The following is an 18798-nucleotide window of genomic DNA, read 5'->3' as shown; positions in this document are numbered from 1 at the left end:
TTATAAAACTGCCTAACATTTTGTGGGCTCTTAATATGTACAAGGCACTTCTTTCAGTTGTGTACTATCTTATTTAAACCTCTCCATAATGCTGTGTGCTAGGCACTATTACTATCCAGTTAAAATGTGGTTCAACATGGTTAAATAACTTGCCAAAAATTTTACAGCTTACACAATGGCAATGAGGGGATATAAACCCAGGTGCAATGATGCCCCTACTCGTGCACCTAACCATGCCACTTACTGCCTCAAACAACAATCTGAAATCTGTGCTGACACATGGGCTCCTTTTCACTCTGTTTCAGCCGCTGGGACACCATGGATATTTAATACTACCTAACACGCAGTTTACAACCTTTCCAATCATTATTCTTGGAAAGGTCATTTTATTAAAATGTCTCCCGTTTCTAATGGTATTTGAAGAAGAGAAATGGTAAATATTAATACATATAATTACCCTTTCAAAATATACTACAGAAATTATATATAACTATGCCTTAATTATTTTAAAATATACAATCTGTATATATAAATAAAATTCTAAAGTACAATGTATTCCTTCCATTATTCTGCCAATAAATTTCCATTATAATAGGATCTGATAGTATAGTTTCCACACCTTGTCAAATTTAATAAACTGTACTTACACTTGCAATATCAACTCATATGACCATAATATTTTGTAACTTTTTAAATTTTTAAACATTTTATAATCTAGCCTGGAGATTAAATGCAAGGGCTACAGTCAGAATGCTCGGGTTGAAATTCTGACTCCAATGTTACAAAATGTTTTACTACAGTCAGCCACTTAATCTTTCTGTGCCTGGGTTTTCGCTTGTATAAGGGTAGTAACGATAACTTTCTCCGCAGGAAGTACCTGCAAAAGCGTTAACAAAGTGCCTGATATAAGCCCGTGACCGTCATCATCTTTAAAAACACACTGGGGAAACAGTACAAGTATTATTGTATATAGAAGGAAGGGTGAGTTCAGAGGTAAAGTAATATTCAGAAAACCGTATCACAGGTTAGAATTGGGCTTAAGCGTTAGAAAAACAATTGACTGAGTCCAAAAGTCCTCAGTCCAGTAGTCTGTATCACATACTTCTGGATAAGTTCATCTCCTACTACCTCAAAACTGGTACTCTCCTGGCACTCCTGACATCATCATAGCATAATCTCAGTATTTGAAAATTTTCAAATACTGCTAATAATCTAATATGCTGCTGAAGTCAATAATTAATGGTAAGGAGCAAACCCTAAAGATACAATGAAATGCTGATGGTAGGTGGTTGTTAGATACAATCATCAGCTATATATGAATCTGCAATAAACATAATGCATATAATTCAAATTTGTGCATTGACAGAATCATAAAATACTACATACAGAATTTTGGGTCTCTGCCCCAATAATTACAAATTAAATCAATAGGTCTGTGGTTGTGTCAGCTGAACAGAGGCACCAAGAGGCAGTTCTGAATGCAGCGAAAATGGGAATTGAAATCGAGGTGCCCCCAATTCTCCTCACCCCACACTCCCTCCTGTCCTCAAAGCAGTGGAATGTTAGAGCCAGCTCATACTGGCTCTTGAAAGGCAACTGTTATATTTTTGGAATTTTATGTGCTAGCTGTTAAAACACAGCCATAATTAAAAATTAAGGTCTATAACTTACAACTAAATAAATAAATTAATTAATTAATTAAAATATTTTTATTTATTTTTGAGACAGAGAGAGACAGAGCATGAACAGGGGAGGGGCAGAGAGAGAGGGAGACACAGAATCCGAAGCAGGCTCCAGGCTTTGAGCTGTCAGCACAGAGCCTGATGCGGGGCTCGAACCCACAGACTGTGAGATCATGACCTGAGCTGAAGTCAGACACTTAACCGACTGAGCCACCCAGGCGCCCCTAAATAAATTATTTTAAAAACGAACTAAAAGTAAATACTCAAAACTCATCACTTCCTAGTTATTTTCTATATTTTACTATTACTGTACTCTTTTTTTAATTAATTTATTAAAAAAAATTTTTTTTTGGAGTGTTTATTTTTGAGAGAGAGAGAGAGAGAGAGAGAGAGACAGAGCATGAGTGGGGGAGAGGCAGAGAGAGAGGGAGACACAGAATCCGAAGCAGGCTCCAGGCTCCGAGCTGTCAGCATAGAGCCTGATGTGGGGCTCGAACTCACGAGCTGTGAGATCATGACGTGAACCGAAGTCGAATGCTCAACCGACTGAGCCAGCCAGGTGCCCCTTTATTTTTTTAATGTTTATTTATTTTCGAGACAGCAAGAGACAATAAGGTGCCGTGGGGGTGTGTAGAAGGGTCAGAGAGAGGGAGAAAGAGAATCCCAAGCAGGCTCCAAGCTGTCACACACAGCCCAACGCAGTGACTGATGTCCCAAACTGTGAGATTGTGACCTGAGCCAAAATCAAGAGTCAGACACTTAACTGACTGAGCCACCCAGGTGCCCCTATTACCTGTATTCTTAAGATACTTTACAATGGGGTGCTATTGTGTGTCTCTTCCCAATCCACATTCAGTAACACATTAGTTGCCTGAAACAGGTCACCGTGGCAGTAGTCACATCATGGAAGTCAATAAATGTGACACATTAGGATCACCCCCTTCAACCCTGCTCCAGTCTAAGAGTTATTACCATTTACCAGAACAACGCTGCCTTAAAGTTACAGGTCAGCTACTTACTTCTTGGTAACTCTATCTACTAATGTTTTACAAACCCAATTAAAAAGATACCAAGAAAGAAGGAAAACGTTATGTTTAAAAAGCTGACAACCTTAACATCTTTTGAAGGCACTTATTTTTTTCTAAACAATCCTTTCTGACATACAAATGTTCCTAAATATTGACACACGTGTAAATTCCTTCTTGTCTGTGAGTTGTGCTCAGATTAATTGTGTTTTAAAATAAAATGCATAGTGGTGCTTGGGTGGCTCAGTTGGTTGAGCATCTGACTCCTGATGTCATGCTCTCACAGTCGTGGGATAGAGCCCTGCGTTGGGCTCAGTGCTGACAGTGCAGAGCCTGCTTTAGATTCTCACTCTCCCCCTCTCTCTCTGTCCCTTCCCCGCTTGCTCTGGCATGCACACGCTCTCTCTCGCTCTCAAAAAAAATTAATAAACGTTAAAAATATTTTTTTTAATAAAATAAAATTCATTTTCAAAACAACTATCAAGACAGGATGAAATATACACAGCACAAAGAAAAAAATAAAAACTTATTCCTGAGAAATTCATTGCATAAAGCAAAAGTTAATGAAGGAAATACATGATTCTAGAAGGTAGGTATATGACCTGTGATGTCTGTGCCAGGAATGGGGGAAGGGTGTGAGGAAAGGATGTCAGAGGGGAAGGAGACAGAATCCTGAGGACCCTGGAGGCCAGAGAAGACACTGGCTTTTCTTCTACGACTATGATTTTGGCATATTATTAGACTTGAAGAAAAACTACAGGAATAGCTTAGGATAGTTTTAAGTTATTAAAAAATAACCACAGATTTTAACAGTAAAAGAACAGTAAGAATAGTAACAACATGGTTATTCAACTTACCCTTAAAATGTCGGTCTTCAACTGCAATTCTGTCGGTGGGGCTGAGTGCATTAACCCCAGGAGAGTGCCCATGTCATCCTCCCCATTTGGGGACAGCACCAACTGCTGGATAATCATCAGGGCATGCTGTCGGCACTGCGGGTACTTCACGATATTATGTGCACATCTCGCACCTCCAAATTCCCGGAAAATTCCTTGAAAGAGAAAAAAGAACAACATGGGCTAACTTAAAACATTCTAAGACAAATCAGATGAATTAAAATTTGATCTTTTTGTAGGAAGAGTAACTCAAAAGAATGCAAATAAGATGCACCCAACCATTTCCCCTTTTAAATTACAACACAAAACTGCGCTGTGGGATGTCAGCAAAGGCATAACCAAATCCTCTCTAGATGTCTTTAATGCAAGAATAACACCCTAATATGTTCACCATGTTCACATTCTCCAAATCTAGAACATACAAAAATTCCACAGGTAGCCTCCAACGAGACCCAATATTTTTATGTAAAGGCTTTAAGCTGAACAATAATGGAAATCAATTTGTGTAAAAAGCTCTCATAGGAACAATAGCCCAAATAAATGAGATTTAAACTGAATGAGACATTCAAAATAGTAGCAAGAGAGGAATGGAATAAATTATTCTACAATGAGTAACATTGCAAGGAACCGAACTTTTCAGGTAAGTCGAGCACACGAATAAAAAAAGACAAACTCTATAATAAAAAGCAATCACTGTACTGCTCCAAAGCCTTGTAGATTGATTCTTCATCCCCTGTTATACAGATGAGGAAATGAGACCTACAGAAGTTAAGTAACATGGCCAAGTTCACACAGCTAGCAAGTGTCAGAACAGGATTGATACCTAAAATAGCCCAGCTTTAAAGCTTTATGCTTTTAGAGTACTTGGTATATGCCACTATTACAATAACTTATATCAAACAGTTTAGTATTATTTGGTTATATGTTTGGTCCCCATTAAACTTGGGATTTCCTCCAAGTCTGTATTTTTATAAATGTTTCCTGAGTGAAAAGATGTCAGTGTATTTTGCTGTAGCAGCCACTGTCCTCTCAACTTAATGACTTTCTCTTTGCAAACTTTGTAAGAAGTGAGCGTTAAAGTCATGTGCTGAGGTTTAGCACACGGAAAGCCATGTATTTACTTCCAGGTGGCCAGTTAGTCCGCATTACATAATCATAATGGCTATTATTTTCTGAACACTTAACTGTGAGCAAAGCACTATGTGCCCAAGATCACATAGTTAGTAATATCGTTCTTAAATTACACACTGAATTCATTCAACTCTGTTTTGGCATTTGCCAAAACTGTATTTAAGTAATGACATATAATTACATGTTTACATCTTTTTCTATCCGGTGGTAATTCCTTCAGGGCAAGAATCATCTTTGTATCTCTAACACTTAGCATGGTGCCTGGGACACATAATACATATTAAATATGTTGAATATTGAGTTCCTTTGCATACTCAGGCAAATAGACATGCATGTGTTCACTAGCTCACTTATTTGTTCGCTCACTCATTCATCCATTTGTGGCTTCCCATAATACTTAAAATACAATTCACATTTCCTTGGCATGGCCTAAAAGGCTCTCTATGATCTGAACCCAGCCTATTCATCTCGATTCATCTTCCCAATACTCTTCTCGAACTGTATTGACACTGTTGCCTGAGAGATTTCTGATGTTGGCTAAAATTTCAAGTAATCTTTTTTTAAGAGCAAGAGTGGTATTTTACAAATACAAGTGTACTGTCAATCATGGGCAGAAAAGAACTGAAGAGAAGTTGAGGCCGAAGATAAAGACTTAATAAATCCATTTTACCTGGGAGAGGCAAGTTTTATTAGAGAATCACTTTTCAATACTTCCTTAAAGATGTAACATTATAATACTTTAAGTTGAATTACTAAAAATTAAGAAAATCATCATAGAGAGCAGATATTTTGGAAAATAAGCAAAGCCATTCAACTAAGAGTATAATATGTAAATAAAAAAACAAACTATTTCAAAAACAAGGCATACTATAAACAGCAATAAAATAGAAGAACATATTTTGAAATAATAATAATGTTACATACTTTGCCAATAGACTAATAAAGGTTGAAAGCCTTGCATTTCTACATAGGATGGAACCATCACTGAATCAATAGTTTTTTCTATAAGTGATAAGGACATTTCAGAAGCAAGAATCATTAGAGAAGATAAAATCAGACAGAACACTCTCTGAAAGCATTTGCTAGTAGCCTGGCTAGTCACCTGCATTTGTGTTTGATCCTTGAAGCAGCACTGTCAAGGTCTCCATAACCAACAAAGCCAGGTGTTTTTGGTCTTCAACTGAACTATTATTTCTTGAGTCCCCTAGGAAAAAGGATCAAAGGTTCAAATCACAAAAGTTGTATGCTTATTTTGTTTTTGATTCAGGTTTTTGATAATTTAATTATTTCTTTAATATTCACTTTTACCACTAATGCAATTGATATAATGCAACCTTTAAAAATGATACACATGTCCACCGGCTACCAAAATAAAGTCAAAATCAGTGTTCACAGGTTTTATTTTGGTGTGGCTAGAAAGTTACAACTGTCTAACAAATATTAAAAAGGAAAATGTCAACACTGGGTGATATATGGAATTGCTGAGTCACTAGATCATTCACCTGAAACTGATATAACACTATATGTTAACTGGAATTCAAATAAAAACTTAAAAAAAGGGGGGGGATGCCAAAGTTAAAAGTATTTTTCTCACAAAGGTTTTCCTAATCAAAGCAGTTAACAAGAGGATGCTAGATTTTAAGGCACCAAAGAGAAAGAAAAGTTTATGAATAGTGCATCTATTCAAACTATATTAATTCAACATATTTAACACTTAAATGCCAGAAACTGCTATGCTTTTATTGGATTTATTAGAAAGGATGAAAAATATCAAATTTACAGTACCTAAATAATAATACACGTGTATATACATAACATGACTAAAAAGATATATATTTTTGTTCTCTGTAATTAAAAACATTTTGAGGCACCTAAACTTTCCAAATCTTTCTAGGAGCTTTTTAAATTCCCTCTTAGAAGCAGAAAGTAGCAGCCATGAGTCATGTGGACCATGTTTCCCTTAATTTTTACCGTAAATTATTTTCTACTACAATGGCCCCTGCTCCTTCCCAATTCCCTAACAGAGGTTGAATGAACAAGTTAAGTGTGTGAATTATTTGCAAGGATATCACAATGCAGATGAGTAAGTCATTCAAATCTATCGCCAAATAAATGGCAAAACATGAACAAAACATGCTGCCCAAACCCTTTTATCATAAAAAGTGAATGGAAAATGCTTTACCTTGTTCATTTAGTGCCTGAGTTGGATCCTTCAAGAGAGCAGCATATTTGTGCAAAAGGTTTACCATGACCTCCAGAAGGCCCACCTCCCTGAACACATCTTTAAATATGTAGTCATGTCGTGTAAACTTAAGAAGCGTCTTCATTGCAATAATGCTACAGTGGTAAGAAGAGCTAGATTTTAAGAGGATGCTAACGCTAATGAGTTCTTTACAAGGGATATAATTCAAGCTAAAAACAACAAACTCCAGCATCTCAAAGTATTTGCTTTGTACTTCTGGGAGCTTAGAAATCTTTTCTGCAAACTGTGACAGTGTGTGCTGTGACTCCAGGATGAAGTAATTGGCATTGTCAGCCATGTAAATATTTGTGATGGCATCAAGAATGATTTGGGCAAGGAAGTTGGTTTTTGCTTTTAAAAATGCATTCTGAAGAACTGCAAAGGCTTGGATGTTTCTCACACTGTGACCTAAAATGGAAAACAAGAACACAAAAGTAGGTACTATGTGACATTTTAAATCATGGCAAACTAGTCTATTTAAACAGATCACGAATTGTAATATTTATCAACTATTTACTAAGAACACATCCCATTTTCACAAAAATTCTTAAATTACCTACTAATTAGCTTCAGTCATTTCATTAAAAATAACAATACTGATTAAACTTTTAATGCATCATTATGAATATTCCAATTCAAGAATAGTATATGTTGAAACGTTAGACTGTTACAGAGAATAAAGCATGTTATGTAAGCCCAGGCTTCAGAATTTGGAAATGTGCAGGGATTTCACTTCTTATTATCTGCAAGACAGACCTTGTCTGTAAGAACAGTTACCTCTCAAGAAAAAACCTTTAGCCTGAAGCCGGAGGCCAGAGAGCAGCAAGAATGCAGGCAGGAAAACAGGAGTCTGAAAATTCTCTAAGTTCCAGTTTTCCCTTTATAATGACTACACTAGAACCTCCATAAATTTTAATTTGAAAATTTATTTTGTTTTCAAGCTAGAAGTGCAATTTCTTTACGTATATGTTTCTTAAAGCAATTTATGGCTAGCTATTAGCTATATTTTTAAACATCTGGTTTTCAAACACACCAACTTAAAAAAAAATCTGTATACATGGCTCTTGTGAGGCAAATTAGTAAAAATAATTATACAGAAATTAACACAGAAAGTATGCGATGCACCTGAAAACAACGGTTTGCCTCTAAAAACTGTCCCCAGCCCCACAACTATTAGAAGTATAGGTCATTTGTTAAATGACCAAAAAATTAACATAGTGTCAAGAAATTAACATAGTGCCTTAAAGAAAAAGCTGGATTTTTAAATGAAGACAAACAGGGACGCCTGGTGGCTCAGTTTCGGCTCAGGTCATGATCTCAAGGTTCGTGAATTTGAGCCCCATGTCATCAGGCTCTGTGCTGACAGTATGGAGCCTGCTTGGGATTCTCTCTCCTTCCTCCTGTTCCTCCTCCACTTGTGCTCTTTCTCTCAAAATAAATAAATAAACTTAAAACATAAAAAAAAAAACTAAAAAGAAGATAAACACAGAACTAGAAAAACTAATCCTGGCTTGGACATTCTTTTTAGTATATATACATATATATATTTTAATGTTTATTTATTTTTGAGAGACAGAGAGTGAGCGGGGGAAGGGCAGAGAGAGAGGGAGACACAAAATCAGAAGCAGGCTCCAGGTCTGAGGAGTCAGCACAGAGCCCGATGTGGGGCTTGAACTCATGGACCACGAGATCATGACCTGAGCTGAAGTTGGAAGCTCAACTGACTGAGCCACCCAGGTGCCCCCTGGTGTGGACATTCTTTAAAAAATGAAAAGGATTGGAAGATTTAGTATTGTTAAGATGTCAATTCTCCCCAAGTTGATTTACATTCTAAGTATTCTCAGTCAACTCTCAGTCTCAGGCTTTTGTTTTTTGTTTTCAAAATTTGACATGATTAAATTTATATGGAGTTCAAAGGATATAGAAAAGCCAAAGTGATTTTGAAAAAGAAAAACAAAATTAGACAATTTAAAATGACTCTAAGACTTATTTTAAAGATACAGTAAAAAGAAAAAAAAGATACAGTAACCAAGAAATTATAGTTTTGGCTTAAGGACAGACACACATTGATCCATGGAGCGGAACTGAAAAAGAATCCCAGATATATGTTTGTACATGGTCTTCCCCCCCCCCCCCGCCTTTTTTTTATTTTGAGAGAGAGAGGTAGAGAGAGAGGGAGGGAGAGGAAGAGAGGAGGAGAGACAGAATTCCAAGCAGGCTCTATGCCATCAGCACAGAGCCCCACATGGGGCTCGATCTCACAAACCATGAGATCATAGCCTGAGCCAAAATCAAGAGTCACACGCTTAACTGACTGAGCCACCCAGGCACGCTATACATGGTCTTTTCAACAAAAGGTCTTGGATACCCATACTGGAAGAAAAAAACCGTATTCCCTGCCATATACAAATATTAACTTAAAATGCATCACAGATGTTGATATAAGAATCAAAATATGAAACTCCTAGAAGAAAACACAAATTTTACGGATTTGGGGTTAAGTAACATTTTTTCAATCTGAGGTCAAACCTACAAAATATTTTTTTTAATGTTTATTTATTTTTGAGAGAGAGAGAGAGAGAGAGAGAGCGCGAGCGAACACGTATGCACGAGCTGGGGAAGGGCAGAGAGAGAGGGAGACAGAGGATCCAAAGCAGGTTCTAGGCTCCACGATGACAGCAGAGAACTCAATGTGAGGCTCAAACCCAAGAACTGTGAGATCATGACCCGAGCTAAAGCTGGACACTTCACCAACTGAGCCACCCAAGTGCCTCCTTACAAAATATTTTTAAAATGATAAACTGGACTTTATCAAAATTAAAAGTTACATTCTTCTAAAGATGCCACTAAGAAAAAGGCCAAGTTAAGATCGGGAAAACATACTATAACACAAAAAATACATATATCTTATAAACGATTTATCCAGAATATCTAAAGAACTCTTAAAATCCCAGAATGAACAATCCTATCAAACACTGGGCACAGACACCTGAACCCAAGTAGAGATACAAATGGAAAATAACACATTAAAAGATGCTCAAAATCATTTAGAAAAATGTAAATTAGAAAACACAACTAGATACTACTATATACTCACTAGATTACCTAAATTAAAAAGACTAACACCATTAGTGCTGCTGAGGATGTAAAGCAAATTTTCTTACATTGCTGGAGTGAGTACTTCAGAAAACAGTCTGGCAGTTTCTTGTAAAGTTAAATATTCATTTACCATATGACCCAGCAATTCTACTGCTTGGTATTTACTCCAAAGAAATGAAAATATATGTCCCCACAAAGACTTGCTTCATATAAATGTTCACAGTAGCTTTATTCATGATAGTTAAATAAATGCTGTCAATTGGTGAATGGGTAAACAAATTGTGACATATCCAAATGAAATACTACCCAAAAAAGGAACTTCAGATACATGAAATAATATGAATGAATCACAAAACTGAAAGAAGCCAAATATAAAAAACTACATACTCTATGACTCCAGTTTATGAAATTCTAGAAAGGGCAACACCAAAGGAGATCAATGGTTGCTAGCAAGTTGGTGGGAAAGCAGGGACTGAATGGAAAGGGAAACAAGTAAATTTTTAGAAGGGTGGGCATATTCCATATCATGATTATGGTGGTGATTGCACAACCATATGCCTTTATGAAAATGCATCAGATTCGACACTAAAAATTGACAAATTTTAATATATGCCAATTATGTCTCAACTATTGACCAGAGAAAAAAGACATTCCATACTCTCTTTATGTGAATAGAGCTATCTCCTTTAGTCAGCACAATAACCCTACAATGCAGGCCATGGGATATAGCTATCTTTTGAGTTATAACTAAAACTCAAAATGATCCTGATCCATTCATTTTATAGAATATTATATTAATTTTTCTGACGAAGAAAGTGATATTTAGAAAGGTTAGATAACTCACAATCATATGAATTCTGATTCTTAGGGCACTGTCCTTTCTAGTTAACCTTGCTTTCTTTCACATTAGGTCACTGGATTCTCACAGTTAACCCTGCAAGGTTATGTATTTTACTATCCCAGTTACAGATGGGACAATATGAGGCAGACATACGAGGAAGGTTAATTTTGCTGCATTAATTCTCTCATTGCAAAATTATGCGAATATAACCAGCTATTATACCACTATCATGATCGGATTAACCAAGTGAAACAATAATAAAGTTTAAAATTGGAAGAATACTGTGAAATATTTTTAAATTAACTCAAATAGTTGTAGAATAATCAAGCTACAGTCTGTAAATTAGAAGTTTTTTGAGAGTCCTATTTTTTTCTTAATAATTAAATAAAATGAAACGCTTAACTACTCAGTAAGATATGCCTGGATTTCTACTTACTGCACAAAGACTCACTTGAAGAGTTCTGTACAACCTACAGACTGACAGTACAAGTCACTGTAGGAAGTCTGTCTGACAACTCCAACCTAAGTCATGACTTTTCAATAGAATTTTCTCCAGTGAATTAAATTTAGGACTTTCTAGTATATCCATTTATTCTCACTGAAGAAAAAAATTTATAACCATTGACTTCTATGTCATAAAATACATAGATAACATACTGTGGAATTTAAACAATCACACATGTTGATATCTTCTGGCTAAATTTTATGCCCAAATATCATAACTATATTGAATATTTAGTGACAATCACAGGAAAGAAACTATGAGAGGCCTTGAGGCTTATCATATTCCATAACAGTTATTATGCATTTAAAATAAATAGGGCACTTGGGTGGCTAGTCGGTTAAGCATCTGACTTCAACCCATGTCATGATCCCCCACATTGTGGGTTTGAGCCCTGTGTCAGGCTCTGTGCTGACAGCTTGGAGCCTGGAGCCTGTTTCAGATTCTGTGTCTCCCTCTCTCTCTGCCCCTCCCTGTTTGTACTCTGTCTCCCAGAAATAAACATTAAAAAAAATATTTTTTATAAAAAAAAATAAACAGTAAAACTAGCTTGCACTCTTAAGTAACTAAATGTTATTAACTAAACAAAGTTTCTTAGTAAAAGAATCACTAGATAAGGAGTCAAAGTTAGGAAATCTGAACTATAAAATTTATTCTCTGACCTGAAAGAAATAATACAACTTCTTTATACCTACATTGCTCAGTTTTACAATATAAGCACTTGTACCTCATGCTTTCTGTTTATATCTTCTAGAGAAAAACATGGCAATCAGCGTGTTACTGAAGTTCCAACCATGTAAATTGGAAATGCTTTAGCATGCCAATGTTCAAAAAAGGCACGTTCCGACTGTTGTTTGAATGTTAAGATGAAATATTAAGATGTAAATTTCACTGATGTTATAATATTTTCATTATATATACATATGTGTATATATGTGTGTGTGTGTGTGTATATATACGTATATGTGTGTGTATATATATATATATATATATATATGTGTATATATATATATATATTTGAAGTGTTTGATCTGCTAAAGACTGTCACTTAAGAACTTGCACCATAAAGAAACCATTAACTCTAATGAAAAACAGCATATTACCTTTACACATGTACCATAAAGAGAAATCAAAGTCAAACTAATTTATTCTGTCTCTGTTTCTCTGAGTGGCTCAAAACAGGGGAAAATAACAAACAAAAAAAAGGACTCACCTTTGCCTGCAGGCTGAGGTACTGCAAATCCAGGCAATAGAAAGGGTGCCCCTGTGGTAATACCAGCTGGTTTTAGTTCATTGACACCATATGTTGTTAGGGAAGTTATCAGATTAACCAGATCTTTCAAGGCATCTTTGGATTCTGCTTCTTTTGCTTGTTCCAATCTAGGAAAAGTATGGTTTAGTAAATATTTTTTCTCTCTTGTTGTATTTTCAAATTTAACACAGAAAGAAAATTTCAGTTTGTACATGTAATAATATATAAAGCACTCCAAGAGGTTTCATCGTACAAGTTTTCCTATACAAAAACATACTATTTTTTAAAATCTATAAATTTTATTATAAGACATTACACCATAATGAAAACAAATTATATTAAATAGTCTAAAGACCTCATATATAAGTGCTGATTTTACATTTAACAGTGTTATTTTAGATAGCTCACTTTAGCCTTTGGTAGAAAGTATCTACAAAATAAAAGAATTAGGGGCGCCTGGGTGGCTCAGTCAGTTAAGCGGCCGACTTCGGCTCAGGTCATGATCTCGCGGTCCGTGAGTTCGAGCCCCGTGTCAGGCTCTGTGTTGACAGCTCAGAGCCTGAAGCCTGTTTCGGATTCTGTGTCTCCCTCTCTCTGACCCTTCCCCGTCCATGCTCTGTCTCTCTGTCTCAAAAATAAATAAACGTTAAAAAATTTTTTTCAAAATAAAAGAATTAGATTAAATCTCTCTTAAGTTTCCTAAATTTCCAAGGTTATAAAGTTTCACTGTTTACAACCAAAAATCTTATTAACCATTTCTTTCCAAAGACAATTTCTCAGTTAACTTTCAAAAATTAATTTCTTGGAAAGTTTTAAGTCTTTATCTGTATTAATTAATTCAAGTACTCATTAGAATACATTAAATAGTCCTTAGAGTCTAACAATTTTTTAAAACAATGTTTCTTTAAAGGAACATTTGGAGTCATTATGGAATTATTTCTTGACTGTGGCTTGAGAACACAAAATGGCGTGCAAAACTATCTTTTTTAAAGAGTAAGATTTACTGGGGCTTCCTAATAGAACTAATTATTCTCATTAAAATAAAACTGGAGGGGGCACCTGCATGGCTCAGTCAGTTAAGTGTCTGACTCTTGATTTCAGCTCAGGTCATGATCTCAAGCAAGGTTCATGGAACAGAGCCCTGCATCTAGCTCTGCACTAACAGCATGGAGTCTACTTGGGATTCTCTCTCTCCCTCTTTTTCTGCCCCTCCCCCCTTTCTCTCTTTCTCTGAAAATAAATAAACTTCAAAAAAAATTAATAAAGCTGGAGAATGTACAAAAGTAGAAAAGAAATATGCTTAGGCTCATAACTTAGACATTTTGATATGGTTTATGTACTTTTTTATTGTAAAAAGTTTGGTCTTAATAGTAGTTATTTTTATACCATATAAAGAATTTTATAACCTGTTTTTTCCATTTACCAGTGTCAATACAAATGCTCTTCCATTTATATAAAATCTCTTTACATATTCTTTTAATGGCCATGAAGAGCCAACCACAAATTTGGGGAGAGAGAGAGAGACGGGGGACGGCCAGCAGAAATCAGAATTCAGAATCATTAATATGCATAAAGTTTTGCCTACAATATTCACAATTATATTTTTAGGATTAATAAACATAAGTGAAATTATTCTATCAAGAGTATCGACATTTTTGAGGCTCTTGATAATATCTGACCAACCTGTGTCCTCAGAGGATTACACCAATTAACACCCTCTAGTAATGTGAAAGGCTTATTTCATCAACTTTTATGTCCTCCTTTGTAAATTAGGGTATATATGCAAAATTCTCTTCTGGGAAGTTGCCTAGTAGTACTGGCAACTGGGTTAAACTGGTGTCACATATAAGGAGTTTACAAAATAGTACTGGTTTACAACAAACCAAATGATTTACAAGTAAGTAAAGAGCCAAAACAACTAATGAGGCATGAGTATTTTCTTCCTAATAAAATTCCAACCAGCCATTTTCCCACGATATGTATAAAACATTTGGGGTGGAAAAGGGGGCTAGTGAAACATTTTGTTTTATATATACATTTGTAAGGTCTCATTCAATCTACATAATTATTCTTATTCACTGCATTAATAAACCATTGGTATAGTAAGAAATACTAAAAATGTAACTAAGCGAGAAGCGTTTACACTTTACGAAGATGTTCATTAGTTCACCTAAGCTCTTTTTCCTCAGCTACCAAAGAGTACATACACTTTCACACCTAACCACTGACTCCACCAAGTTTGTAGCCCGCATTTGTCAGTTTAAACTCACTTTTTGTACTCTGTTGACAGAACAGGAATAAAATGAAGTGATTAAAGTCAAGGGGATAAAGTATACATTAACTAAATCATTAATTCCTTTTTTTCCATAACCCCAAACCACGCTGTTCCCAATGATGAAAAAAACTGAGTAGACATTTAAAATATGTTCTTAAATTGTGGGATTTTACCTAAGCAAGAGATCACAAAGGAAATTATATCCTTGCCATATCCGAAAATCATCCAAAAGAGTTTGGGAAACATCACTGGAATCTTTGAGGAAACAAGAAAGCCCAGCAAACATTTCAACAATTTCTAGGGGAGACAGGTCATCTGATTGCTGCATATTCTGAACACATGTAGATAAACATTCTTTTTCTGTAAGAATTAAGAATTAAATACATATTATTTATGTCAATTGCTTAAGAAAATTTTGATTCTTAACTGTGTTTAATAAAACATTAAGTGAAACATTAAGTATTAATCTATGAAATATTATAAGATAAATGTTACACATTCTAAAAGTAAATATGATATATATATTCATTGGAAAAGCTCTGCCTCTAAGTAGTAAACAAAGGGTAAAACAGGAAATGTTGGAAAATAGTTGACATTTATCTAGTTTTTACACCATATTTGGATATTTTTCATTAAACAAAATGCTGCCAAATGACATTTTTGAGCTTTTATATTAGTATAGTCAAAGAAAGAGAAAAAAACCCTATCTTCTATGTTTAAAAATAAAAATCCATAACTAGTTTAAAGCTAAAATTAGAGTGAATATGGACAATGAGATACAGAAATACTTTGGGAAATAAAATTTTTTAAATTATGCTTGCACTACTTGTTACTCGTTTAAAGCAAAGTTGTACCTATTACTGACATTGAGGATTGAAGGCTTTTCAAAAAAGACTTTCTCATATCTGTAATGAAATTTATTTGTCTAAAAAAACCCAGTATCATATAACAAAGGCTAAAAAGACTTAACACAGAAATGGAGGCAAGAACATTTAATGAAGGACTGATGTTAGGTGAGTAAAAAAGTTGTATTAAAAATTATTTTGAAGGATTTTCAGGAAAAAATATATAATAAGTGAAGTATTTGAGATGGTACATTGTCTTCTATTTAGACATTTAAATGTCTATAAAGACATTATAGCTGACACTTATATAGGACTTGAACAGAATGGATAATTTCTCCCTAGTGCTGGTAAAGAATCTACCTAATTTCATTTATGCTACATTGGATACATAGTCATCCATTTATGAAGTATCTTCAGAAAGGCTTTAAAGTATAGTATCTCAAATATAGTTTTTTTTTCATAGAAGAGTAGGAAAGAACAGGCTGACACAGAACTTACATTATGATTAAACATTTACATGACAATGAAATTATTTCAAGTCTGTATATATCTATTGTTTGGAACATATAAAAATTTCTCACATTTGAAATGCCTCACAAACAAAGAATATTTTTTTTTTCTCCTGGCAAATATAGTTTTTAATTTAAAATAGAACCTTTAGAGAACTGAGAAATAAAAAGCAATCTGTCATCATATGAAGAAGAGAAAACTGGAAGAAACGTAGAGGTCCTAAAATGAACATAAAGAAATATTCACCATGAATATACTTCACTACATTGACACTAAGACCGTGACGGGATATGGTCATAAGGACTTCTCCAGCACTCTTCCTCCACGGCAGGTTGTAGGGAGGGCACCAAGAGGTTATTGCACTGAATAAAAGCTGGAGATCATCTTTTTGAGCCAGCTCCTCCGCCGGAGAAACAAAACTGCAGAGTTTCACTAAGATCTAAAAAACACAAAACATATCTGTATTTAAATAAATGAATGGTTGGGTAAAGGGAGGAGCTAGAAAAGGACTACATCTGATGATTAAAAACCCCGAGAGTTCAGGGTTAGTATTAAGTGATATCATTAAAGCCACAATGATGGGTTCTCTACCTTAGGCAACATTAAAAAAGACACCTATAATTTAGAAGTGTGTTATGGTAAAACAGTAAGGCAGCCCTACTTTTATCAGCTCATTTAAAGAAAGAAAGAAAGAAAGAAAGAAAAGAAAGAAAGAAAGAAAGAAAGAAAGAAAGAAAGAAAGAAAGAAAGAAAGAAAAGCCTTCTGTGTATCTATTCCTCTCTGTGGTATTTTTGCACACTGACTCTTTGAAACAGAATAAATCAACAGTAACTTTCGAGGTCAACATTTTAGTTTTCTAATTTGGCTCTTTAGTTCTTAGTTTGTCATAGGTGAGATGGAATTTTCTTCTCTAAAATGGACAGTTTTATGGAGGTAAGAAAGTAAAAACAGGGGGCACCTGGGTGGTTCAGTTAGCTGGGTGGTTCCAACTTCGGCTCAGGTCATGATCTCACAGTGTGTGAGTTTGAGCCCCCTGTTTGTGCTGACAGCTCAGAGGCTGGAGCCTACTTCAGATTCTGTGTCTCACTCTTTCACTGTCCCTCCCTGGCTCGCTCACACACACACACACACACACACTCTCTCTCTCTCTCTCTCTCTCTCTCTCACACACACACACACACACACACACTCTCTCTCTCTCTCTCTCTCTCTCTCTCCCTCCCTCCCTCCATCAAAAATAAATATTAAAAAACAAATTAAAAAAAAAAGTAAAAACAGGTCTTTAAAAATACTTTCAAATTGTTACAATTTCTATACAATAAGAAAGGGGTATTACAATAATAAAATCATCCTAATTCAAAAGTGTCTTTCAATTACATCTAGTAGCCAAAAATCTTCTATGGCCTGGCTTTCAAAGAATATTCAAAACGTTTTAAACTTTGAGATGAAAACATATTCCTTAACTATAATTTGCAGAATACACATTACACAAGTGCTCAAAGCACTAAGAGCCACTACTTGCAGAATTCAGCTAGGGTTTTTTCTCTCAATGCATTTTTGTCTTTTAATCTTGACTCAGCTTCAGGAAAAGTGAACTTTTCTTCTCTTTGCTAAAATTTCTCATGTAAATATTTTTAAGTGTATATACCATAAATAAAATAACTATAATTTACGTAAATTTTATCCTCCTGAAAGTGCCTCATGAAATTTGAGTATTTTACGATCTATGGGGAAACAGCTAAGTAGAAAAAAATAATTTTACATAGTTTTCATCTGTGGAAGCTAGGTTTTACCTTTCCTACTTCCTTCAATGCAAAAATTTACTTCAGTACAAGGGCTTTCTAATCCATAGCTACCAAATTATCAGGCTGGAAAAAAAAGGACTAAGAAAGAATTCAGAGAAGTAATATGGTTACAGCATCAGTAAATACAGGCATTCTACCCTCCGTCCCCCAACACACACACACACACACACACACACACACACACACACACACACACACACAAATGGCTGGAGAAATTATTGCCTACTGACTTAACATGTATAATAGGTATTATATTTTCCCATATGTATTCAATGCAACAAAAAAGATAATATGAAAAAAATAGTCAACTGTAGCATCATCGATGCTCATAAAGGTGTATTACCAATTATGTGATTAGAGAGATGGATGCCATTAGAGATGGCATCTAATCTGTAACATAAAAACAAACCCAAAAATAAACTACTGTTTTACAAATCAAATCTTTGTTCTCAAAAATGAACTGGATTTAATTCCTTAAATTTGTTGACTCTAAAAATAACTAGTTCTTAAAGTGCAGGAAGCAACAACAGCTAGGGACTTAATCAACACAGATACAAGCAAGATGTCTGAACCAGAATTTACAAACACAATAATAAGAATACTAGCTGGAGTTGAAAATAGATTAGAACCCCCTTCTGTGGAGATAAAAGAAGTAAAAGCTAGTTATGATGAAATAAAAAATGCTATAACTG

The 18798-nt window shown here is 35.0% G+C and overlaps 1 protein-coding gene across 14 annotated transcripts in view; it reads right to left on the bottom strand.

The window, feature by feature from the left end:
• WDFY3 (WD repeat and FYVE domain containing 3) overlaps positions 1-18798 on the bottom strand; it is a 279628-nt gene that overhangs the window by 133257 nt on the left and 127573 nt on the right. For all 14 annotated transcript variants that reach the window (XM_045473462.1, XM_045473464.1, XM_045473463.1 and 11 more), the window contains 6 exons: positions 16547-16739; positions 15119-15305; positions 12632-12798; positions 6917-7384; positions 5837-5938; positions 3565-3758 (listed from right to left, as the gene is read on the bottom strand). In XM_045473462.1, the coding sequence (XP_045329418.1) occupies positions 3565-3758; positions 5837-5938; positions 6917-7384; positions 12632-12798; positions 15119-15305; positions 16547-16739 (1311 nt within the window). The remainder of the gene's footprint in view (positions 1-3564; positions 3759-5836; positions 5939-6916; positions 7385-12631; positions 12799-15118; positions 15306-16546; positions 16740-18798) is intronic.

Source organism: Leopardus geoffroyi, chromosome B1 (genome assembly GCF_018350155.1).
Source record: "Leopardus geoffroyi isolate Oge1 chromosome B1, O.geoffroyi_Oge1_pat1.0, whole genome shotgun sequence".
Lineage (NCBI taxonomy): Eukaryota > Metazoa > Chordata > Mammalia > Carnivora > Felidae > Leopardus > Leopardus geoffroyi.
Note: the sequence above shows the minus strand (reverse complement) of the source record. Positions and strands in the feature narration are given on the sequence as shown.